General features: G+C 39.3%; 2 protein-coding genes across 2 annotated transcripts; both read left to right on the top strand.

Annotated features, from left to right (window-relative positions):
• Positions 1-15,437: 15,437 nt before the first annotated feature.
• Positions 15,438-20,128, top strand: LOX6 (PLAT/LH2 domain-containing lipoxygenase family protein). The gene is made up of 8 exons (XM_079084747.1): positions 15,438-15,864; positions 17,080-17,357; positions 17,430-17,667; positions 17,750-18,067; positions 18,150-18,235; positions 18,311-18,418; positions 18,499-18,806; positions 18,902-20,128. The coding sequence occupies exons 1-8, from the start codon at positions 15,477-15,479 to the stop codon at positions 19,923-19,925; spliced, it is 2,748 nt and encodes a 915-aa protein (XP_078940873.1). The 5' UTR covers positions 15,438-15,476; the 3' UTR covers positions 19,926-20,128.
• A 3,492-nt stretch (positions 20,129-23,620) lies between these two features.
• On the top strand, positions 23,621-24,824 carry LOC145163588 (uncharacterized). The gene is made up of 5 exons (XM_079082411.1): positions 23,621-23,653; positions 23,716-24,269; positions 24,366-24,519; positions 24,619-24,715; positions 24,820-24,824. Exons 1-5 carry the CDS (start codon positions 23,621-23,623, stop codon positions 24,822-24,824), a joined length of 843 nt encoding a protein of 280 aa, XP_078938537.1.
• Positions 24,825-26,592: the final 1,768 nt, after the last annotated feature.

Raw genomic sequence — 26,592 nt, 5'->3', positions numbered from 1 at the left:
TTTCTAAATCATTAAGATGATCACAAACATGATACTAAAGTACTCTCCCATCTTTTCAGATTTGAGAAACTTTTATCTTTCTGCCTAATTTGATTCTTCCCATTCGTTCTGCCATACATTGAGACTTTTCCAATGTTTCAGAATTATACTTAAACTTGTAAGTATAACCATATTTACTAAACTTTAGTAAATCATGACGAGTAGTCTTATCGATCTTTTGTGGTGGACTTTGATCAGTGCACAAGGATGTATACTTGATCCCTTAGTCCTTCACTTGACTCACATATACATGTGAACAAGGAACTAGTCTTAAATTTTTCCAAAAATGAAACTTCTCATTCATCATACTATACAACTTGCATGATTCCAAGTTTCGGTCCAATTGAAACTTGGGTGATGAGAATCTTTCCTTACTTGGTAAATTTAGACACTACCACAAATGAAAGAATCAAATTCAGTTTTCCAATGTTGCTAGAAACATACAAACATCAAGTTTTCATAAATGCCATTGCAAGGAGATATAAAATAAAGTAAAACTTTTATTTATTTATAAAAATACGGAAAAACTTTTCCTTATAATGCAACTTGAAATGAAAACTATGCTATTACATGTTTCCTAGCAATCTATCATAACTCCTAAGAAGTAGCTCAAGAATCCGATCTTCAACCAAGCGATAGAAATCCATATTCGCGATCAGATTCAACATACTCTTTTCTTTAAGTTTCCTTCCCTTTGCTTGATCCTACTAAATATCAAAATACAACCGAGTCACATTTTGTATTAAGAATCATCAACTGGTAACTTAATAGAGTTAGATAGTGGACCTACCTGAAGCAGAGTCAAACTATTGATTCTTCTTTCTTTCAGGTAGCTTGAGCAGTTTCGCTTCCAATGCCCCTTTTCTTCACACTAAAAACATATAGACTCTTTGGGAATGGTACAAAAGGCTATTCCAGACTTAGACTTTCACTTTACCTTCCGGTCAACCGGGTTGACCAAGGCCGAGCCCTTTCCATTGGGAAGAGAAAGCTTTTCTGGACTTCCAATGTTACCATTGTCCATGTCCATGGAAGTTTGAGAAATAGACCTTCCATCCATATTTGCTTGACTATTGCACCAAATCATTTCTGATTCAGCAACAATAAGAAAATAAGAAAGATCCATTAGGGTCATGTCGTGATCTGTCACATAGTACTCTTTCTATATGACTCAGGAAATGACTGAAACACCCAGTCAATAGCCAACTTCCTTGGGACAACGACACCCAACATTCTCAACCTGTCACTGTGTGACTTCAGTCCTAAGACATGAGTGCACACAGGACTTCCAATTTGATGTTTTATTGTGAGTAGGGATTGAGTGATCTTGAACTTTTCAAGTCTTTAAGCTTGTGGGTCAGGGAGAATAATTGGAGGAGGTGGAGGAAGAGAAGTATGACTTCCATGAGCCAAACTCGGGAAGTCATATTCATTAGGAAAGCTTGGTTTGGGAAGATCATTGTTGTCTAAACCAGACATCAACAATAGGAGAAATTCACGTAAAGTTGATTTAAGTCCTTAATATAACACCCAATATGATATATTAAGGCTAGGACCCAACAAACTATTTTATAACTTGGAAGAGGGATGCCGTAATCCAAGCTATAAAATATTTGAAGGTAGGTGAATGACGATTCACCAATTTCCACCAAGATAAACGAAATGTATTATTAGGTTTAAATTGGTTTTGAAACTCCTAGATTCTTTTGAGATTCATTGAACTTTTCAATGGCATGTTTCAATCTCGAGTGTGCCCTTCAGGTTTTGTGACTGGGATGCCGAGGATCACAAAACAAGGTGTGAAGTAACCATGCAAATATACTTGGTACCCTTAATATTTACCCCTCAATCGATGTGCCGGTTAACCACACACGCTCCAACGATACTATGATAAACATTAAATTACCTTTTGCCTACCTTGTTAAGTCCAGGTTAGTGTGCCGGTTAACCACACACGCTCCACTAACAGCTTAAACAAAGTGCAAAGTGTAATTTCATGGATTAGCACCTTATTCACATTTTCCTAAGTAACTAAGATTGGAAATTTATAAGTGTTTAGTTACTTAGTATTTATCATTATACTTATAATGAAGGGAGAATTATAGTCATTGTCCTACCTGTTCGGCTAACGACCCTCCACCGGTCAAGGAAGCGGTGAGTGAGAGTGGACACCCATTAAACTGCCATTTTATAGGCAGTAACCTTATACCCCCCCTTATAGACCGGCTTCGTGAATGAGGCCTACTAATGGTAAGACGACTTGCTCTTATACATATAATATATTAAACTTTTAATATTATAATAGTATAAGGGTGTATTTTAGACATTTAAAATACTTGGTGGTTTAATCTATTAATTAAACTATACTCTTAATTTAATTAAATTTAAACCATGTCATTATGGAATTATTAATTCTCTTTTAATTAAACACTTTAATTATCTATTAATAAAGTCCATAAGAGTTAATTGAATTATTCAATAAAAACATCATATTTCCAATTATTAAATTCAAAATTAAAACCATTTAATTAATTGTTTAAGTTATGAACCCAAGAGTTTTAGAATTCAATTCTTTTTTTTTTATCATAAAAAACTTTTTCCAAATTCCAAAACTTGAGGGCAAGTTTTGTAACTCTTCAAAACTTTTGGATTCCATAACTTATGGAGTTAAATACTTGTTTTATGATGAAACTTTTCATGTTCCGTAACTTAAGAACAAGTTATGGAATTCTTTAAAACATTAAGACCAAGTTTTGTAACTCCATAAAAAACTTTGAATCAATTTTTTTAAAAACCTTTTCATATCCATAACTTATGGAGGTTTCAAAAAACTCTTTAGATCAAACTTTTAAAACTAATAAAATAATCATATCATTTTATCTTTTACTAAATTTGACCTAATTCAACTCATATAGCAAATGATTCAAATTTTACAAATAATTAGTTTTTCACAAAAACAAGTAATTATCTTAAAATTTGACAAACGTCATGTTTTTTTTTCCTTTTTTTTCAACTTGAAAATAAAACATTTGCATCAATATAACAGAAAACAACACATGGCTCTGATACCACTGTTGGGTTTTGAGCATTCTAACACTCTTATGGTGTACATGCAACCCTATAAACTTTGGATCTATGTTTTCTCTATTATACATGCAAATATTAACTATTCCAAGGTTTCATTCTAACTAGCATATTATGAAGCACCTATACTACAAAGTTCTAGTTAGATGACATACCTTTTGATGTAGCTTGATGTCTTCAAGCTTTAAGAGCTTAGCCCCAATAGTGTGGAAGCCTCAAATGGAATCACAAATCACCTAAACACCTTGGAAGAACTTGAGAGAATATGTATGCACACTAAAATCGGCCCACTCTTATTTTCACACACTTGTGCCAATTTTGTGAGCCAATGACCCCTTTATATATTATGGAGGATTAGGGTTACATCCATGTAAACCCTAATACCCATGACCTTTCATTTACATAGGATCCATGGGTTAAAAGCTCCATGGACCATCCATGAAAGCTTAGCCCAACCTAATGAACTTGGCCCATTCCATATATATAAGAGTCCATATTTAATTAGTTCTTTTTGATCACTTAATTAATTCTAAATTAATTCTTGATCAATACTAATTAAATAATATGATTCCATATTAATATATTAAAACTTATAATATATTAATATAAATCATAAATATACTATTCTCAAAAGACTATCCATATAAATTGTGCCGGTGAAGTGCAACCCAAATGGACCATGCCGGGTCGGGTCAAGTACATACCAAATATAGTTATGGACTTAGACATTAATCCAACAGGGATGAGGCGGTCCTGCTTCGTGCTGAAGGCCAACATACCCTATGAGCGGTCCGGGGAGACTGCAGGCCCACGAGGCGGACCAGTCATGCCGAAGGCTCGGGATAGATTCTGATAGACTGTAGGCCCGGTAGGGCGGTCCAGTCAGGCCGATGGCCCAGTATGCATGGATAGACTCAGATAGACTGTAGGCCCAGTAGGGCGGTCCAGTCAGGCCGATGGCCCAGTATGCATGTTGAGTGATTGATTGATTGATTGATTGACTGATTGTTGCTGACATGGTATTGTCAGTGTGATATTGGTATTTTGAGGGTGGCTCACTAAGCCCTCGGGCTTACAGTTTTTAGTTTATTGTTTCAGGTACTTCAGGAGATCGTGGCAAGGCGAAAGCGTGACCGTACCGCTCCTCATCCTTATGTTATGATGTTGGGACACTCTGATGGATATTGATTTGAAAACATTTTGTAAACAATACTATTTGACTTTTATTTGTGATTTAAAATGTTTGAATTTGGCGTGAAATTTTTGGACGTTACAAGTTGGTATCAGAGCCTTGGTTTGAGTGAATTGGAGGAACACTCGTGTGAATCCAGTCTCAAACCAAGGAGATTTTTGGGAAATAAGTTTTAAAAATGGTTTTCAAAAGAAAGGATGGAGGATGCAGAGGGTACGATCAGCCGGAGCCTGTAAGTAAATCCCCAAAATACCATACAATTATTTGATATTCTGATATGTTAGAACAACATGCTAGTGCTAGGCTAGGGATCTTCAGGAATCGCATGATAGATTTGCCTAATTATATGATACCTATTAGCCTAGGGTTTCTTGTATATGGGATTGACATCATAACCGTAGATGTCTAGTGTATGCATCACGGTCGTGTATAGTTAAGATCTTATAGCCTGAAAATGTCTGACTCGACCTTAGGGTAGGGTTGGATATTCGAAAGTCTATCGGGTCCAGCGTTATGTGCGGCTAGCATACACTAGCGCTGCAGGGGCTGATGGAAGTTCCATGGAGGTGCGAGTTGTGCAGAGCTGTGGGATCAGTAGTGAGATAGGCGATGTCCCCTGGTAGTGAGGGTTGAGCACACATTATGTTGAGTATAGTATTAGGGAGTTGTGGTGATACTTGAGACAAATATGGGTAGGTGTGGAAGGTAGTATGGGCCCGTACTACTGGAAGCACAGGACCCATACGCGTAGCAAGGAAGTCACAACCCCTAGGATTTGTGAGTTTTGGTCTCCCGATATTATGTTGTGTATCTGATGTCTTGAACGTATCTTTCAGTATGGTGGTGACGAGACGTTTTGCTGCTGGGTCCGGATCAGGATTGGGATCCGGATCAGGGTCAGGACAGGGGGACGGAGGGCCAGAGGTGCCAATAGCACCTGAGCCCGTGGTTCAGATGGGGACTAAGGAGCTGGATGCCAGGATCCGGGAGATTCTGCACGATGAGGTCGCTGCGGCTTTCCGAGCGCAGCTACCAGAGATGTTTGGGTCGATCAAGACCGCGATGGTTGAGTATTTTGATGAGCGATATGCAGCTCTGGTAGAGACAGCAGCCGCTGCAGCCACTTCGACTGTAACTGCGGCAGGGGTTGGAGGAGGAGTCGGCAGGGCTTTCCAGTACCGGGACTTCGATAATACGAATCCCCCGACATTTGATGGTACTCAGGATGCGATCAGGGCTATGCGGTGGTTGTCTGACGTGGAGGGATGTTTCTTCACGTGCTCATGTCCTGCTGACCAGAAGGTCAGGTGTGCTCTGAACCTGCTTAGGCTCGGGGCAAAGGACTGGTGGAGATTGACGGCAGGTTCATATTCTGATGATCAGCGGGCTGCTGTTGCTTGGGAGCAGTTCCGGGATATGTTTCGCACCCGCTACGTTCCGCGCGTGGAACGGGAGCGGCTTGCTCGGGAGTTTTTGACACTGAGACAGGATGGGGAGTCTGTGATGGAGATTACCCGGATGTTCACAGAGAGGGCTATGTATTGCCCGGAGTTTGCGTCGGAGCAGTCTCAGATGACTCGTTATCTAAGTATGCTTAAGACGGATATACGACAGTTTGTGGCTACACAGCGTTTTGAGACCCTCCTAGATCTACAGGAAGCCGCGAGGCGGCGTGAGTTGGAGATAGAGCTGCAGCTAAAGGAGCAGCATCAGGCACCGGCACAGTCTCAGCCGGCGCCTAAGCGGTCTAAGACCGCTGATGCACGGTCTGGGGGTCAGCAGAGCCGCACTTGTGGAAAGTGTGGCAGGGTTCATTTGGGAGTGTGTAGAGCAGGAGGGGGGTGCCACAAATGTGGCAAGGAGGGGCGCTATGCCAGGGACTGCCGTCAGTCCGCCCCTCCAGCGAATATGAGGATTTGTTACCATTGTCATCAGGTTGGTCATGTGAAGACCAACTGTCCGCAGCTCGCCGCCAAGTCGGCGCAAGGTCCCGCGCCAGCCACTGTGAGGATTGGAGATGGGAGGCCAGGCAGGGTGGAGCCTCCGAAGGCTCAGGGTCGCGCCTTCCAGCTCATGGCCGAGGAGGCCAAGGCAGCACCGGATGTGGTTGCTGGTACGTTTCTATTCTCTATCTCAGTTATTGTATTGGTGTTATGCTTATTGATTGTACCTGTGGTTAGGTACGTTTTTAGTGAATTCTTTGCCCGCTTTGGTATTATTTGACTCGGGGGCGAGTTGGTCGTTTATATCTCAGACTTTCTCTAGAGGGTTCAGTGTGCCGATAGGTGATCTTGAGTGTCCGTTGCGAGTTTCGATCGCCAACGAGCACGGGGTTTATGCTTCTTCGGTTTACCGGGGATGCGAGTTGGAGATTTTCGGGGTGTCCTTCCCTATAGATTTGATTCCTATCCCCATGGGGGATGTATGCGTGATTGTAGGGATGGATTGGCTTAGCCGTTTCGGCGCCATGATCGACTGTGAGAGGCAGCGGGTGGTGGTTCGAACCCCAAGTGGGGGAGAACTGGTAGTATATGGCGAGGGTACCAGGTTGGGATCAGGGTTTTGTTCGGCAGCCAGGGCTCGACAGCATATACAGCACGGGTGTGCCGGTTATTTGGCGTATGTAGTAGATACGCGGGTTAGGGAGCAGCTCTCAGTTTCAGGGGTTCCGGTGGTTAGAGAGTTTGCTGATGTGTTTCCGGAGGAGTTGCCCGGAGTGCCTCCGGAGAGGCAGGTTGAGTTTAGGATTGATCTAGTGCCGGGTGCGGCCCCTATCGCTAAGGCGCCGTACCGACTGGCACCGCCAGAGATGCAGGAGTTGTCGTCTCAGTTGCAGGAGCTGCTGGGCAAGCAGTTTATTCGTCCGAGTAGTTCACCCTGGGGAGCACCGATCCTGTTCGTCAGGAAGAAGGACGGTTCGCACAGGATGTGCATTGACTATAGGGAGCTGAACAAGTTAACGGTGAAGAACCGTTATCCTCTTCCGAGGATAGACGATCTTTTTGATCAGCTGCAGGGTGCATCTTGGTTTTCCAAGATTGATTTGAGATCAGGATACCACTAGGTCAGGGCGAGGGAGGAGGACGTGGAGAAGACCGCGTTTTGGACTCGTTATGGTCATTACGAGTTCGTGGTGATGCCGTTTGGGCTCACCAACGCGCCAGCAGTGTTCATGGATCTGATGAACCGAGTCTGCAGACCGATGCTCGATCGCTTGGTCATTGTGTTCATAGATGACATCTTGGTATATTCCAAGACCCGAGAGCAGCATGAGGAGCATCTCAGGGAGCTGCTGGAGGTACTGCGACGAGAATGGTTGTATGCCAAGTTCTCGAAGTGTGAGTTTTGGTTACGAGAGGTTCAGTTCCTCGGACATCTCGTTAACCAGGATGGGATTTTGGTCGATCCGGCCAAGGTGGAGGCGGTTATGCAGTGGGAGACCCCGAGATCTCCCTCAGACATCAGGAGTTTCTTGGGTTTAGCAGGGTATTATCGGAGATTCATCTGTGATTTCTCCAAGGTTGCCGTACCCCTCACTCGTCTAACAAGGAAGGGAGTGGATTTCCGGTGGGGCCCTGAGCAGCAGAGGGCGTTTGAGACCCTCCGGCAGCGGTTATGCGAGGCGCCAGTGTTGACACTCCCCGAGGGAGTAGAGGATTTCATGGTATTTTGTGATGCGTCCATCACAGGCTTAGGGGCAGTCCTCATGCAGATGGGACGAGTGATAGCTTATGCATCGCGGCAGTTAAAGCCGCATGATACGAGATACCCCACGCATGATCTTGAGTTGGGAGCGGTGGTCTTCGCTCTCAAGATTTGGAGGCACTATCTGTACGGGGTCCGTTGTACCATATACACGGATCACAAGAGTTTGAGGCACATCATGGATCAGCCAAACCTGAACATGAGGCAGTGCAGGTGGCTGGATGTAGTCAAGGACTATGATTGTGAGATCCTTTACCATCCTGGTAAAGCGAACGTGGTTGCGGATGCTCTGAGCCGCAAGTCAGCTGGGTCCTCGACCCCAGCCAGGTGTATGAGGATAGCGGTGGATTCCCTGCTGGTGGGTCTGGTCAGGGATGCTCAGATTGAGGGTATGAGACCAGAGAACTGGAAGTTGGAGAAGATTAAGGGCGAAAGCGTCCGGTTTGTTCAGGATAGCTGTGGATTGTTGACCCGTTACGGTCGGGTTTGGGTTCCGATGACCGGAGGGGTCCGGCAGACAGTGATGGAGGAGGCTCATAAGTCTCGCTTCTCTATTCATCCGGGAGCCACCAAGATGTACCGTGGTCTGAGTTCGAGTTATTGGTGGTCGGGCATGAAGCGAGATATCACTTGGTTTGTTGAGAGGTGCTTGACCTGTAGGATGGTCAAGGCCGAGCACCAGAGGCCGCATGGTAAGCTGCAGCCCCTGGAGATTCCCATGTGGAAATGGGAACGGATCACGATGGATTTCATCACGAAGTTGCCAAAGACGGCAAAGGGTTTCGATGCTATATGGGTCATCGTGGATCGACTGACCAAGAGTGCCCATTTCCTAGCTATACGGGAGAGTTCGTCGGCGGAGAAGTTGGCCGACCTGAACGTCCCCGAGATTGTCTCTCGCCATGGGGTTCCAGTTTCCATAGTTTCCGACCGGGATGTCCGATTTACTTCCCGTTTTTGGCAGAAGTTCCACGAGGAACTAGGTACGAGGTTGCATTTTAGTACAGTGTTCCATCCGCAGACTGATGGGCAGAGTGAGCGGACCATACAGACCCTCGAAGATATGTTGAGGGCGTGCGTCATTGATTTCGGTGGGAGTTGGGATTCCCACCTACCGCTTGTAGAGTTCGCCTACAACAATAGCTATCATTCCAGTATTGGTGCCCCGCCTTTCGAGCTGTTGTATGGGCGGAAGTGTAGGACCCCAGTCTGCTGGGGTGAGGTTGGGCACAGAGTGATGGGTCGGACAGAGGTAGTTCTGCAAACTACCGAGATGATACAGCAGATTAGACAGCGACTGCAGACCGCTCAGAGTCGGCAGAAAAGTTATGCCGACCGACGCCGATCTGAGCTGGAGTTTCAGGTGGGTGACATGGTTCTCCTGAAGGTTTCACCCTGGAAGGGAGTGATCCGCTTCAGGAAGAGGGGAAAATTGGGTCCCCGCTACATCGGGCCGTTCAGGATTGTTGCCAGGGTTGGCAGGGTGGCTTATAGGCTAGAGCTTCCGGAGGAGCTTAGCCGGATCCACAGCCATTTCATGTTTCGCAATTGCGAAAGTGCATTATGGACCAGGAGGCAGTGGTATCGTTGGATGACATTCAGGTCGATGAACGCCTGAACTATGTGGAGAGGCCGGTGGCTATTTTGGAAAGGAAGAAGAAGATTCTGCGGAACAAGGAAATACCTTTGGTAAAGGTGCAGTGGGAACATCGGAGGGGATCCGAGTGGACATGGGAGCCGGAAGCGGAAATGCGCGAGCATTACCCGGCATTGTTTATCCCGACGGACTTCGAGGGCGAAGTCTAGTTCAAGTGGGGGAGAGTTGTAACGCCCCGATTCTCAAGCATTGTTTAAATAAGATTTATTGGGTGAAGCTCTACTCGATGAGTTGGTTGACCTACTCGTCGAGTAGCAGCGGGGTGGGATCGCGTGATAAGTGACCTACTCGACGAGTCCATATTGGGACTCGGCGAGTAGGAGCTGGCAGATGAAACCCTAATCTCGGGGTTTTGCACCCTATTTAAAGGAGCTTCAGCCTCCTTTGGCCTCTTTGCAGCCTCTGAGAGCTCCTTAAAAACCCTAATTCGTGTGGTATTCCCTTTTGGTGTGTCCTAAGCTTGGAAAGAAGGTTGGCTAGAAGAGAAAAGCTAGAAGTGCAAAGGAATTGAAGCAAGGAAGGTGTGGGAAGCATAAATTACCTCAGCTAGCATCCCTTGGAGGTATCAAGTTGCCATCCTTACTTCCCTTTTTCCTTTTGTTGAGTTTTGGGGGTTTTCATGGATTTTGAGGTTAATAAGGTGGGCTATGGGCTAGATCTGAAGTTGTAACTTCAGATCTGGACCCTCCTTAAGTTTTAGAATCATAAAGTTGTTGTATTGGTCGTGATTGAGGTCCCTCTTGGACATGAAGCCCCATTAAGAGCTTAGATTTGACATTTAGAACCTTTGTAGCTATACATGCACGTAAAGTTTGCAACTTTACGTGAAAAGCATGCCCAAGAAGCTTGGATCTGTGATTTGGAGCCGCTGCATGGCTCAAAACAAGTCTGTATGGAAAAAGGGTTGAATGGACTCGGCGAGTCGCAAGGTTGACTCGACGAGTCACATGAAGATGGTCGTGGACTCGACGAGTCGGATGAACAACTCGGCGAGTCCGATGAAGATCACCATAAGACTCAACGAGTTGAAGAACAACTCGGCGAGTCGGATGAGTTTTCCCTAGGATATGTATGCGTGTGTACCCGTCGAGTGGTAAGGAGGAAAATCGACGGGTGGCCTTAGAGTTTGAACGGGAATCGAAGGAACTCAACGAGTCACCCCGATGACTCGGCGAGTGGAATGTGCTTCGAGGAACTCGGCGAGTAGCCAAGGGTACTCGACGAGTTGGGGGTCAACATGGACTATTGACCTTGACTGAGGACTTTGACTTTGACCAGGGGTTGACTGGTGGGTTATGAAGTACCTTATAGATTTAAGGACTTATGAGTATTTTGTACTATGGTCATAGGTGGTGGAGCCTGTGTCAAGTGATCCGAGAATTGGAGTTTACCTTTCGAGTCGGCATCTGCGAGGTGAGTTATCCTCACTATATCGATAGGGTCTACGGCACCAAGGCAGGCCCTTTAGTTGCTATTGTTATGGTATGCTACATGGTTTGGTCTGCTAGATCGGAATCAGGGTAGACAGTATTTTATGCTTTATGATCCGTAAGGATTGGTATGTTAGTGACCTGCTAGGTCGGTACTCTAGTTATGAGAGGATTCTATGGTTGATGATCAGTATGACAGATATGTTTGATGTTTGTATGTGCCAGTATATGATAGTTATGCGAACTTGGTTATTTGCTTATTGGTTAAGATGAGGCGGTCCTGCTTCGTGCTGAAGGCCAACATACCCTATGAGCGGTCCGGGGAGACTGCAGGCCCACGAGGCGGACCAGTCATGCTGAAGGCTCGGGATAGATTCTGATAGACTGTAGGCCCGGTAGGGCGGTCCAGTCAGACCGATGGCCCAGTATGCATGGATAGACTCAGATAGACTGTAGGCCCAGTGGGGCGGTCCAGTCAGGCCGATGGCCCAGTATGCATGTTGAGTGATTGATTGACTGATTGTTGCTGACATGGTATTGTCAGTGTGGTATTGGTATTTGGAGGGTAGCTCACTAAGCCCTCGGGCTTACAGTTTTCAGTTTATTGTTTCAGGTACTTCAGGAGATCGTGGCAAGGCGAAGGCGTGACCGTACCGCTCCTCATCCTTATGTTATGATGTTGGGACACTCTGATGGATATTGATTTGAAAACATTTTGTATACAATACTATTTGACTTTTATTTGTGATTTAAAAAGTTTGAATTTGGCGTGAAATTTTTGGACGTTACATTTATAATATATATATATATATATATATATATATATATATATATATATATATATATATATATATATATATATATATATTAATTTATGAATTTATTTTTTCAAATAGGTTCAAAACGTTTCATCTGATAAAAAAACATTAATACGCATTATCTCTCAAAAGTTTTCTATCTATAAAATATTTAACTCTAATATATCTTCTTAGTTGTTGTTTATAAATTTCAAATCACAATTAAATAATTTGTTTTTGTTACTTGTGTAAAATTAGGTAATATTATAATTATATGTCGTTTTAAAATGTTTTGAAAACTAAATTATAAAAACCGATCCAATCGAATTGTAATTGGATCGGATCGGATCGGATATGCATTTATTTTGGACTATTCGGATCTATGTTTTGAAAACCGAAATCAATTTGGATTCACTTGATTGGATCGGATCAAACTGATCCATCCAAACGAACACCCCTAGAAATAGCAGCACCGGAAGGGTTCAGAGTGGATGTGGGAGCCTGAGGAGGAGATGAGAGAGCATTACCCGCAGTTATTTGCAGCAGCTTCGCGGGAGAAGTCTGATTTAAATAGGGGAGACTTGTAACACACGTATCCTCAGGTATGTCCTTTTATTATTTTGTTAAATATAAAACTTTAACTTTGGAGAAATTGGTCCTATGCAGGGCATAGGTGTCTTCTTACGCAGGGCATAAGTCATTAAATCCATTCGAGGGTTTTATGCCTTACGTAGGGCATAACTCTATCTATGCAGGGCGTAGGTGCGCATAGTTCAAACCCTAATTATTGGGTTTTGAACCCTTTTTAAGGGCCTTAACTCCTTGAGACTCTCTCCATACTCAACCTCCACCCCTCCATTCATTCACCTTGAAACCTTAGCCCCTTAGTGTGAATTTTGAAGCATTTGAGTGATTCTTTTGTGTGTAATGAAGAAGGAGGCCATTGAAGGTATATTTAGGAGTCCATAGCTTGTAGATCTAAACTTTGTTCTTCTTCAACATTCTCCATGAGGTATAAAGCTTGAACCTTGATGATTCCTTTGTTAAATCTAGTTAGCTTGTTGGGTTTATATGTGCTTTTGTCCCATAACCATAGTCTTAGTGAGTAGAAGCTACTCTAGACCTTATGAGTGTCTTTTCCTATCATTTTTGATCTTGTAGAGTGATAAAAATGGGAGCTTGGTCACTCCCATCCTTTCATGCATGAGTTCTTGAGCATTGGAGTGTCTTATGAACATAGGGTTTGGTATTGTGCCCTTTTAAGCCATGCAATGGAATACAGTCAAAGACTTTATCATTTAGGTTGTTCCTTAAGAACGGATTTGGGAATTGGACGTTTAGTCTTTAAGTATTAAGAGTTTATTATGAAGTTGGCAAAACAGAGTAGTATGCAGGGCGTAATTTTGGCTACGCAGAGCGTAGCCTGATTTTTCCCCATTTCCATCCGAAGGCTCTACGTTGGGCGTAGAGCATGGTACGCGCGTAGCCCCAGAAGTTGATTTTTGGACAAAATGGGTTTTAGTTCAAGTAGGGTGGATTCTAGCCATGGAAGGGTAAAATGGTCTTTTACCCAAGTAAGAAAACTATGAACCAAGGCCCTGAGGTGGTTATCTAAATTCTGATTAGGGTTTTATTATGAATTTGGTTAGTGTGAGGAGTTCCAACATCGGCAATTCGGGTGTGCGTATTGTTTATCTTCAGAATGAGATGATTCTTCTCATTATACTCATGGGTCGAAGGCACCAATGTCGGTCCATTGGATTGTGCTAGTTGTCTTTGTGACTCTTGCATATATATGTTAGGTTGGGCCCATTTGTATGTTGGGCTGGGCCCATTATTATTTATGTTAGGTCGGACCCATTTATATGCTGAGTTGGGCCCATTATTATTTATGTTGGGTTGGGCTCATTTGTCTGTTGGGATAGGCCCATTTGTATGTTAGGCTGGACCCATTTACGTATGATGGGTTGGGCCTATTATTTATATGTTGGGTTGGGCCAATTTATATGGTATGTGATATTCTGGGGAACTCACTAAGCTTCGTGTTTATAGTTTTTTGGTTTAACATTTTTAGGTACTTCCAGTTCGAAAGGGAAGGGTCCGACGTGATCGCACAACATCTCATTGATTTTATTCCACATTGACATTTGATTTTACTCTGATGTTGATAATATTTTATACTATGGTTGATTTGAGACAAATTGGTTGTATTTTTGGGTATTTGGAAAATGAAAATTTTACCACTGTTTTTAGGATGTTACAGTTAAAGGCAACCATAATATTACATAACTACATCTAGTCCATAACTTTAATTTAATATGTAGTTCACATTTCACATCATATTATAGGGATGTCAAAAAGTCTTGTGGGACCCCGATCTCGTACGAGGGTATTTGATTAAAAGAATATGGGGCAGGAACGGGGGCAGGGGTTGAGTTAACCCCCGTTTTTATTTCGGGGGGCGGGGGTGGGTGTCGGCAGTCTCGTCCCGAAACCATATGAGGGCCCCGTTAATATATTATATATATTAATTATATAAATATAAAAAATAATAACATGATTTTGAGCTGCCAAAATTCAGTAAAAAAAATCATGTTTTTAAGTTGTTAGTATAATGTTTTTGAGATGTCACAACATTTTTGTTTTTAGCTTTTCAAATTCCGCTATAAATAATTATTTTTTACCCAAAAAATAGTTTCTTTTAACCCAAAAAACAACATCTTTTAACTAAAAAAAGACAACAAAAGATCAACCAATTGCGGGGACGATAATCCAGGAGTTCAGGGGCGAGGGAGGGAAGAATAGAGATTTCGGGGGTGGGGCGGAGGATGCAACTTCCGTCCCGTTTGCCTCCATTGACATCCCTAACACATCATGGGTGCGTTGCTTTTTGGGATTGTTTATTTAAAATAACTTATGTTTTTTTAGTAAAAATATTTATTTCCCATGTCAAAATGTAATTTAAAAATTGTATTTGGTTTAGTTTATTAGGTACTAAAACATAAGAAATTGGTAAATTAGTGTTTGGCAAATGGTGCGTAAATAACATATCAATATTCCTTTAATAAATCAACAAGTAAGAAGAAAATAACTTATTAAAAACTCATTATTAAGTCAATAATTTTTTATGAAATCTTAACACTTAAAATACCTTATTATCGATATTAAACCATAATAAATCAATAAAGCAATTCCAAAACACACATAATCATAATTTAATATATTTCTCATTTTTAATAAGTTTTTTTTACGTATACAACAAAAGTATATGGTTTTATCGATTTATTACATAATATAAATATTTTTCTAAATATTAATATAATATTCTAATATATTTGAATTTGTTATCAGACTTCATCATTTTATACTTTATACCATAAAAGTTAATCACCAACCAATGTATGAATACAATAAATGATAAATGTTTAGTAACGTCTAACAACAAAAAAATGATTAAAAAAGAACCATTCTATTACATTTAAGATAAAAAAGGTCATTGACCTTTTTCTATATAAGCATTCCTAAATCCCATTTACTCCTAAAAAAAGACCACGTACTCTTCTTACAGAAGAATGTATACATCTCAACCACCTACCTCCTCTATCCGACGATCACCGGCAATCTCAGCCACACGAGAATCTACCGTCAACATCCCGGGCAAAAACCGAGTGTGGGTTCATGGTTTCAGGTCAAACCTCCGGAGCCAAACCCGTAGGGTGCGAGGGTCAACGATCAGAGCAGTGGTGAGCAAGGAAGAAAGCAAGAGTAGTACAGTAACAGTAGAAGATACGACCGCCATTGATGGAGTTGGAGGGATGATGGATCTGAAAGCTACGATCACAATAAAGAAACAGATGAAGGAGAAAGTGATAGAGAAGATTGAAGACCAGTGGGAGTCATTCGTGATCGGAATTGGCCGTGGGGTCTTGATTCAACTCATTAGCGAAAAGATTGATCCAGGTAAGCACTTTTTTCAATTACTTTTACAGTTTTACTTGCAATCAAAATCAAAAGTAGATAATAAACTAATCATTTGGAAAGCATATATATAACATGCATTCCATAACTTTTTTTTTTTATGAAGATATTATTTTGGAAATTGATATTCTAATTATGTTGACTTTTTTGATCTGTCTTTCATTTAATTATTAATTATCTTATATGTTTTTAAAGGATGCCTCTAGAAATATATTTTTTGAAATAAAGTTGAAAGTGCATTCTCTTTGTGTATAGTTATCGTTGATAGATAGAGATAATGTGTAACAATATTATATATTTATTTGATTCTTAACTTGTAACATATGTTCGATTCAAAAAATTACATTTCTTAAAATAAAAATTTATCAAAAATATATTATTTTACGTTTTAATAGAACTAATATACTACATCATTGATGTAGTATAATTTACTTTTTTTCTTCATTATTATATTTCTATTTTTTTTTTGCCTGAAAGTTTTCTAGGGAAACAGTTTTATAACCTTATGGTAAAATTAACAAAACTGATTATCTATAATTGTAAAGTAAAATTAACCTATATATTTTTAATTCAGTCTTCTCTTATCTAATACTTTATAAATAGTAATAATTTGTTAAACGTTTGACACAATAAAAAAAGACAATATATTACAATGATAAACAACAAAAACATGTCTATCTTTTCTTAAATCATGTTTATTACAACGTAATTTTAACTATTTAATATCTCGACATTCTAAAAACACATCTAAAACAACCTTGCATGTTTTATTATATAATCTCATTATATTACCAGAAATTATAAAAACCTATAAGGTCTAATCCTTAAAATAATTAAAAGTATGGTTCTGTCGTCAATGACCATATTCTAAATTATTATCACAAAATGACAGTTCATTTAGCAAATTGGACTTCTTCAAATGACATTTTTTGAACAGGTGATATTTTGGAATATTTGTTAAAAAAACACTTTGGAGTGAGATAAGAAAATGAAATATGCAAAATAAAATGTTGAATAATTTATTGCTGTAAAAATGAGAAATTAAATATACGATCGCTTGATCTCCAAATAAATGAAACCAATTTATTTTAAGGTTATTCGAAAACAAATTAATCCGTAGTAAAGTTAAATTTATTTTTCTTTGATAAATTAAAATGCAAAAAGAAATGATATAAACGTATCATCGTCTTGTTGCAGTAACAAAATCGGGCAAGTATGCAGAGTCTAGTCCCAGGGGTTGGTTACCGAGTGCATCCAGTCATCCTCACGTTCTGGAGTTCACGTCGAACATAGCCGTTCCGGCCAACTTCGGTCGTCCGGGAGCCGTTCTAGTCACCAATTTACTCCGAAGAGAGTTCTACTTAGTAGATATTGTCATCCATGGCGTCAACCAAGATCCGGTCATCTTCCCAGCCAAAACTTGGATTCATTCGCAGCAATCCAACCCCGATAGCCGAATCATATTCAAAAACCAGGTACGAATCACATTGATTTTGAATTTCGCCGGAAAACAGTTAGGATCCTAAGTATTTCTGCCGTCGAAACAGGCTTACTTACCATCACAAACCCCACCGGGGCTTAAGGATCTCCGTAGAGAAGACCTACGAAGCATCAGAGGCAACGGAAAAGGCGAAAGGAAACCACATGATAGAATTTATGATTACGCCACGTATAACGACTTGGGTAGACCCGACAAGTCACCGGACTTAGCCAGACCGGTTCTTGGTGTCCCAGAGACGCCGTACCCTAGGCGGTGCCGGACTGGACGACCACCAACCAAATCAGGTAGATTTACCTTCGGTTTTCGTCTTTTATCACCTCTAGCATTCCTCGATGATCCGAATTTGCTAATCATCACTCGATATAGATCCGAATTCCGAGTCTAGAATCGAGAAACCACATCCTGTTTATGTTCCTAGAGATGAAACCTTTGAGGAGATCAAGCAGAACACCTTCTCTGCCGGAAAACTGAAAGCCCTTTTGCACAACTTATTACCGTCTATCGCCGCTAAGCTATCGGATACGGACATCTCTTTTGAATGCTTCTCCGAGATCGATAAGCTTTACAACGATGGGGTTTTCCTTAAAGAAGCAGAACACAACCAGTTCTTGGTTAACTTTACCAATCAAGTCATGAACGTTGGTAAAAGATTCTTAAAATACGACACTCCAGCCATCATGAGACGTATGTATAATTCAAAAGATTCAGATTAATCTAACATTTAGTGTTTCGACAAGATTTACAGTTTTTTTTGTGTTCTATTCAGGGGATAGATTTGCATGGTTGCGTGACGATGAGTTTGCTCGACAGACATTGGCTGGGGTTAATCCAGTGAACATCGAACTATTGAAGGTACTAAACAACCGAAACACGAAAAAACTTTCTTTGAATCAATATCAAATTAGATTAATTTCGGGTTTTCTTCAGGAATTCCCGATTTTGAGCAAACTCGACGCATCAACTTATGGTCCAGTTGAATCTGCACTAGCTAAAGAAGTAATAGCAGAAGAACTCCACGGAATGAGTGTTGAAGAGGTATCGATGTTGTATATATTGTGTTCATCATCTCCAGATTTCTGATTAACTAAGCGTGTGATTTTTGTCATGACACACAGGCCATCCGGGAGAAAAGATTGTTCATAATCGACTATCATGACATGCTTCTACCGTTTATAGAAAAGATGAACGAATTGCCAGGAAGAAAAGCTTATGCTTCTAGAACCATTCTGTTCTATAATCGAGCCAATGTTCTACGGCCTATAGCCATCGAGCTCTCACTCCCACCAACACCTTCTTCTTCTTCTTCTTCAAATAAGCGTGTATTCAGACCAGGCCATGACGCAACAGCTCACTGGCTATGGAACCTAGCGAAGGCTCATGTTTGCTCCAATGATGCTGGCATTCATCAGCTAGTCAATCACTGGTTAGAAATTTCAAGATTTTCTTGAATCAAGACACCCAAATTCATCAAATTACTGAATATTGACTAAAAAGTGAACTTTTTTTTTTATTCTTCAGGTTGAGGACCCATGCGTGTATGGAGCCTTATATAATTGCAACCCATAGGCAGCTTAGCTCGATGCACCCTGTGTTCAAGCTTCTCCACCCTCATATGAGATACACTTTGGAGATCAACGCACTTGCTAGACAAAGTTTAATCAATGGAGGTGGGATAATCGAGGCTTGTTTTAGCCCCGGAAAATTCGCCATGGAGCTGAGCTCAGCCGCCTACAAGAGCTCATGGCGGTTTGATTTGGAAGCATTACCGGCCGATTTGATTCGCCGGGGTATGGCGGTCGAGGACCCTACAACGCCACATGGCGTAAAACTTGTGATTGAAGACTACCCGTATGCATCAGACGGGCTTCTAATATGGTCCGCTATAAAAGAACTGGTTGAAAGTATTGTGTATCATTATTATCCTGGATCTGACTCCATCACGTCTGATGTAGAGCTTCAGACGTGGTGGAGTGAGATCATAAACATGGGCCACCACGATAAAAGAAACGAGTCGTGGTGGCCCAAACTTGATACAAAAGAAAGTTTGATTGGTGTGCTGACCACTATCATTTGGATAGCTTCTGGTCAGCACGCAGCAATCAACTTCGGGCAGTACCCGTTTGGTGGGTACGTGCCTAACAGGCCTACACTTATGAGAAAGCTTATTCCTGAAGAAGGACCCGAATACGATCATTTCTTAATGAACCCTCAGTTTACTTTTTTGTCATCTTTACCGACTCAACTTCAAGCCACGAAAGTGATGGCGGTTCAAGACACGTTGTCGACTCACTCGCCTGATGAAGAGTATTTGGGTCAGGTGCACCATCTCTCGAACCATTGGCTACATGATGGTGAGGTTTGGGGTTTTTTTGAGAGGTTTGGTGCTAAAATGGAGGAGATAGAAGGGATTATTAATAGTAGAAATAAAGATGTTCGTTTAAAGAACCGAAATGGGGCAGGGATACCTCCATACGAGCTTCTTCTTCCGACGTCTGGCCCCGGTGTTACCGGTCGTGGGGTTCCAAATAGTGTTTCCATTTAGGACATATTCATATACACCATACCATTTATCTTTGTACACTAGGAAACAAATGGAATTGTTATGATGATTAAAGAATATACAATTTGTTAGTAAACTAAAGAAATGGTAGATACTAGATATTACAAATTTTTTAGTACAAGTTTGCATTTTGTTTCTTTGTAATTTTGCATTGTTCTTTATTGTGAGTTTATTGTTGTTCTCTATGCTTTTTCTATTTAGAGTTCGGGTTAACCCGAACAAAATTTTGTAGTATGTTACTATGACAAACCCAAAATTTTTGTTGTTCTCTATACATTATTGCCCATTTTTTCTAAATCAAATTTAATAAACTCAATTCCGCAACCTCTTTACTAAAACAAATTTATAAATATATGAATTTGAGAATTTGTTATATATTAAATTAATGATTTTAGTTTTTAATACAATAAAACAAAGAAAAATTATATATTTTTCTATCTTTTGTTCATAACCATCTTTCTACTCATATGAAATAATAAGTGTATTAATTTTCTCTCTTAATTTTTTCGTTTGGTTTTGATATTTATGTTGATCTAATGAATAACAAAATGGGAAGAAATAAAAAATAAAAGAATATTTGATTTTATCCAAAACAAATTATTTAATTAATTTAAATATGAGAAATCTGCAAAAAAATAAAAAAAAAGTCATTACATTTTGACTCTATTGACTAAAGTTGTAAACGAACCGAACGTTCAACGAACTGTTCATGAACCGTTTCGGTGGAAAGTTCGTTTATATTCGTTTATTTAATAAATGAACGGACATGAACACAAGTTTTCATTTATTTAGTTAAACGAATGAACATAAACAATGGACCCCTTCGTTCAATTATGTTCACGAACATTCGTTTATGTTCATTCATTTAAGTTCCTTTTATGTTCACATATGTTCAATTGTGTTTGATTACATTATGATATTATATGTTTGTTTATGTTCAATTATGTTTGTTTATCTTCGTTCGTTTATGTTTGTTTGTTTATATTCGTTTAACATGTTCACGAACATAAACGAACTAACATTAACAAATTTAATTTATTAACCGAACGAACATGAAGAAGAAAACTCGTTCGTTTACCTGTTCGTGTTTGTTCGTTTGTTGGCTAACTTAAAACAAACGAACATAAACAAGTCATCGTTCATGTTCGTTCGGTTCGTTTACTATTGACAAAAAACCCACCTTTCTTTGCAGTTTAACCATTGAAATCGGTAAACACTTGTACTCGGTTAGTGTCGGTTTAAGGGGTTAAATTGCAAACAAAAAAAAATTACTTTTTCGTTAATAAAGTTAAAGTTTAAGGACTTTTCTAGAGATTTTCTTTTTTATATATACTAAAGTTATTTGAATAAAACTTATATTTATTTATTAAAAAGACATAAAATAAAAATACCATCTATGTCCCTTTCACTAAAAAAACTAATAATTTTTTTTATTAAAAAACACAATAATTATAATTTATATATCATTTGTAGGATTTTTTTTTGTGATTCTCTATAATAAATATAATTACTACAACCATAAAAATATCATTTAAATATAATTTCTAAATAGAGCTTCATGATATATGTGACATAAAAATGCACTCCTTACGATAATTCAACAAAAGTCATATTAATTTATTTAGCATGTGTTTTTATAACTATTGTAGCTCTTATATTATGGTTATTGTCATAAAACCCTCATATTTAAATAAAATGTGTGGTTATATCCTAATTCCAAATTTGTGTTCAGTAATGCCTCACATTTAGGTAAGTTTTGTCACTTTGGGCTTTTTATCATGTTGTAAAGAGAAAGAATTGTAGGCAAACGATGGTGATGGAGGGTTAGAGATAATGCTAATAGGTGCTATCGGTGTTTTGTGGTCAGGATGGTGTTGGTGGTGGCAAAATGTGGTAGTGGTGACAGAGTGTGGTGGTAGTGATATGTAAATGAGGGCTTTTATGGCAATGGTGACCGGCTAAAAGGATGCAAAACCTGATAAAATGTTAAAATATAAAAATGTGACAAATATGAGACATTAATGAACATAAAAACAGACTTTTGTTGATTTGTCGTTAGAAGTGCGTTTCTAGGTCACATAGTTTGTATAATGGAGCTCTATTTAAAAACAACTGCCTCTGATAAGCCTTTGTTTTCTAAGGTGTCGTTTGATTGTGAAAGAATCGTCGGTAAGTTATAGTTTTATGGTAACGTTTTACACGCAAGACCCACAAATTCAACAATGAAGTAGCTTCTTGCGACAAATCAACAAAATCCTCTTAAGTTATATAAGATATGGATGATATCTTTATGATTGTAATAATGATATTTATTAAAGTGAATCACAAATGATATATAAATTATCATTATTGTGTTTTTTAATAAAAAAATTATCTTTATTTTGAGTTTTTTAATAATTCAAATAAATTTAGTATATCAAAAAATCTCCAAAAAAAAGTAATTAAACTTTAATATTATTAACGAAAAGGTCATCTATGATTTTTTTTTTTTTTTAACAATTTAACCCTTAAAACCAGCATTAACCGGTTACAATTGTTATTTTGCAAGCAATTTCGGTTTTAATGGTTAAACTGAAAAAAATAATAATAATAGAAATAAAAAGTAAAAATGACTTTTTTGTCAATAACGTTAAAATATAAGAATTTTTTTTGCAAATTTCCGTTTAAATATTTATCATGATTCTTCTTTTTGGTTTATTAGTTATATTTTAAATTACATACATTAAAAAAGAATAAAAAAAAAAAAAAAAAAAAAAAGAACGTATGTGCTCCAGTAACAGTGCCAACATTATAATTACCTTGTCTTGCACACTATTGTTTATACAAGTATAATTAATTAATAAAACTGTTTTATTTATGTATAAATGTGTAAAACGTTTTTTTAATCATAAAGGCATGATACTGATGTTTATACTTGTGTTCAAATTATTATCAGACTTCAGAAATAAAAAGCTCACACGTTTTGTTGGTTTTATCCATATGATGATTTTTTGTTCGTTAATGATCAAAATTTGTCCCTTTTTTTGTCCTTATTACTTATAGTAATGGGAAATTGAGTAATCTAAACCCTAAACCCTTATTTCGGGTGTTTTTAAAAAATATAACCTATATTTTTTTTTTGCAGAATAACCATATATTTCGGAATGAGTTGTTTCGGAACGTATTTTGGATTATTTTTTGGGTGGCCCGGTCCATTTCATTGGATCCGGAATGCCTACTCCGGATCAACATATATGTTCCGGATCGGGATTTTGAATTTCAAAATCCGTAATATAATTGGAGGCGGCGACTTCATTCCGGAAAGACACATTAAGATTCCGACGTTCCGACACACAACTTCGATCTCTGACACCCATCTCCAACATGGAAGACGAGCACTACGACCCCGTTATTTTACGAGTACGTTCTTCGATTTCTTTTTATATAGTTTCCTTGTTTGTTTAAGGTGTATTATTCTACTGTTACTATTCCGAAATTCGTAGAACACCTCCGGAATGAAAAACGTTATGGAGTTTCAATTAAAGATGTCATTGTTGTACGGCCAACTGAAAAATAGTTTAGATGTTTAGGTATTGTTGATTTACATCGAAATGTCGTGTTCCAGATCTTAATAGTTCATTTCGGAAGCCTCTGAAACGCGAGGAACTGTTCCGGAACACGATGAACTCGTCTAGAACATGAGGAACAAGTCTGCAACTACTCCGGAACTGGTTCAAAATATTGGTCATTTCCATTTCAGAATGAAGTGATAACACCTTTTTTATTTGTGCAGCACGACATGGTTTTTGATGCATCAATTACACTCTCGTGTAAACCCAAAATCGGCGGACAATTTCTTGTGGCATTCAAAGACAGACCCAAATGCGAGACTATGTTTCGGAATACATGTTTTGGGAGGTGGTTAGACATTCCTAATGTAAATAGGGATCATTTGCTTCTACATTACGTCTTTTGCCACGAAGTTGTCACCGACCCTCTAAGCCAAGAAGAGGAAATGGTTTCAGAGATTGGGGGTTACGAGCTGTCTTTCGAGAAGAAAGAATTTTGTCTCAGCACCGGCTTCCGGTTTGGTGATTATTTTCCTGCTTCTGCATCCGACGTCGCCTTCCGTTCCCATGCCTTTCCTATGGTCCCGACTAATGTCTCGGTCAAATTCAACCATGTTATGAAGGTGTTTAAACATTCACTTAATGAGTTATCGGACGAGGATGCAGTCCGTGTATGTCTTCTATACCTATTAGAGAAGAGTTTCAATGGACGGTTGGCTAAACAACTTGTAACAGAAGAGTATTTCGCTTTGCTATCCAACCTTGATGAATTCAACAAGTATAATGTCGTCTATTTTATAATTACCGATTATAATTACTTATTGTTACTAATATTTTTAGAAATTTAATTGTTAACTAATTTTTTATGTGGCAGATATCCATGTGGGAGGATAATTTGGGATCAATTGTACAAACAGCTATTTACTGTATTCAATAAGCTTGACAAGCTTATACATCCAGTCAAGCCGAAAGAAAACCAACCTCAAGAATTGACCTACACCCTACAGGGGTTTTTATATGTTTTTAAGGTAAGTATATGATGAAATTTTATTATTTATTTTTGTTTGTTAACATTCTAACTATTTTTTATTTATTTGCTTGCTAACATTCATATATGGATTCTTGAGACTTTTCTGGTGAGCAGTTTGTTTGGTACCCGACAACAGAATGTGATCCATCGGGTTGTTGCATGGTCAAAACTCAGGCCTTTACAAAAGAATCACGGTAACTAGTTTTTACGAATCGACGACGTATGGTTACTAACTTATTTAAATATTTATTTATATTATAATTTATGTTTATTTATAATTTTATAATTTTGTTAGCAGGATAATAGACTCGTATAGAAGTTGGAGCCGATAGAAGATGAGATGTGTGCTGAATGGTGGATAGTTAGCTCGGCGTGGATTGATCACCTTGATTTTCCCGACACTAAAGTTCACAGGGCACTTTCCCTAACACCATCACCCAAAAACTCCCCTACCCATGACCCTCGAGAAAAGAAGGCATAGATATCTATCTCATCCGCCACCACCACCACCACCACTGTCGGCCACTAACCCATCAACTGACAAGGACCGAATTATTAGTGGCCTGCAAAACAAGGTCCGTCAATTGAAAAATGAGGTTTGTGAATGTCACAAGTAGTTGCGGTCTCAGGATGAGTGTTTAGCAGATCATTACGCTACTTTACCCATGGTTTTAAAACTTATCAATAAGACTCCCGGAGACGATGTTGGTACCTCGAAGGGGATGAAGGTACATTTTTAATTATTTCATCGTTTATGGTCGTTATGTTTTTGCATCATTTACAAGTATACATTATTGAACCGTACATGGATACTACAATGACAATGACTTATGGGAGCATGATTATGTCTTAAGCACCCCCGAACAACCAGTGGATGACGGCCCTAAGCAACCGTCTTCGGTTATTCAATCATTGGATGTAAAAGAGATTATGGGGGATGAATACACAACACCGTCGCGAGCACCTCTTAGGCATTCTAAGCGCCAAAAAGTTATGTCCATATGGTATAAGTCGACATGGATAAAATGAAGAGGAAAAGGTGTTACACGGCAAAAACCAGCACCGTTGGACAAACTTTTAGAGCCTACCGTACACAGTATATATAAAGAACGGGATGGTTCGTTATTGTTTGGTCACAATTATTTGACCGGTTTTGCTACGCTTGAGTTTTGGATACGATTATATGCAGATAGTCATGGAGGATGGTTGTCATGTGATGTAAGTAATATAATTATTTTATCATTACACACTACGCTTATAATAACAATACTTACTTTACTGCAAAAAAATTAATTGACAGCACATCATGATGTGGATCTCATTATTGCTAGAGCTGAGAGCGGATGATGCTCGATGGACGGTTATGTTGTCAACATTCAACACTGATGTAACATTCCCAGAAATAGTGATAAAAAATTTCATTTTAAGAACCAATAATTTAATTCATCAATTGTCTCTAAAACCATCACCAAATACAATATCAAAATATTAGAGTACAATTATCCAAAAAGTGCGGAAATCATGAGGGGGGAATGTTGTGCCATCACGACGGGCCCTTCCCTTTCGTGCCGGAAGTACCTGAAACCATAAATATAAACTGTAAGCACAAGGCTTAGTGAGTTCCCCAAAGTATCGTATGCCAAACATACATTTGGGCCTAGCCCTGAGGCGTATTCAAGCCCAAAAACACAAATATGGGCCCAACCCTGAGGTTTATTTCAACCCGATCAAACAATAATTGGCCCATCCCTAGTGTTTATTTCAAACCGATCTTACAACAATGGGCCCATCCCTGGGATTTATTTCAATCTGATCACACAAACATATACGAGTCACATAATGGTTAGTATTCTACATAACAAAATAATGGGTCGACATTGGTGCCTTCGACCCACAGGTACAATGAGAAGACTCACCTCTGACAGAAGATAACTGTATCACAGACTCGAGCTGCTGCTAAGACGGATCCTTACACTAATTATAACCTAATAATAACCTAATTAATAATAATGGCCAAAACATAATTTATCCTACTACGGGAAAAATACCATTTTCCCCTTCACACATGGCC

This window comes from Lactuca virosa, chromosome 3 (genome assembly GCF_052849685.1).
Source record: "Lactuca virosa cultivar CGN04683 chromosome 3, Lactuca_virosa_CGN04683_v6, whole genome shotgun sequence".
Classification (NCBI taxonomy): domain Eukaryota; kingdom Viridiplantae; phylum Streptophyta; class Magnoliopsida; order Asterales; family Asteraceae; genus Lactuca; species Lactuca virosa.
The sequence above is the reverse complement of the archived record's forward strand: the minus strand, read 5'-3'. Positions and strand labels throughout refer to the sequence as shown.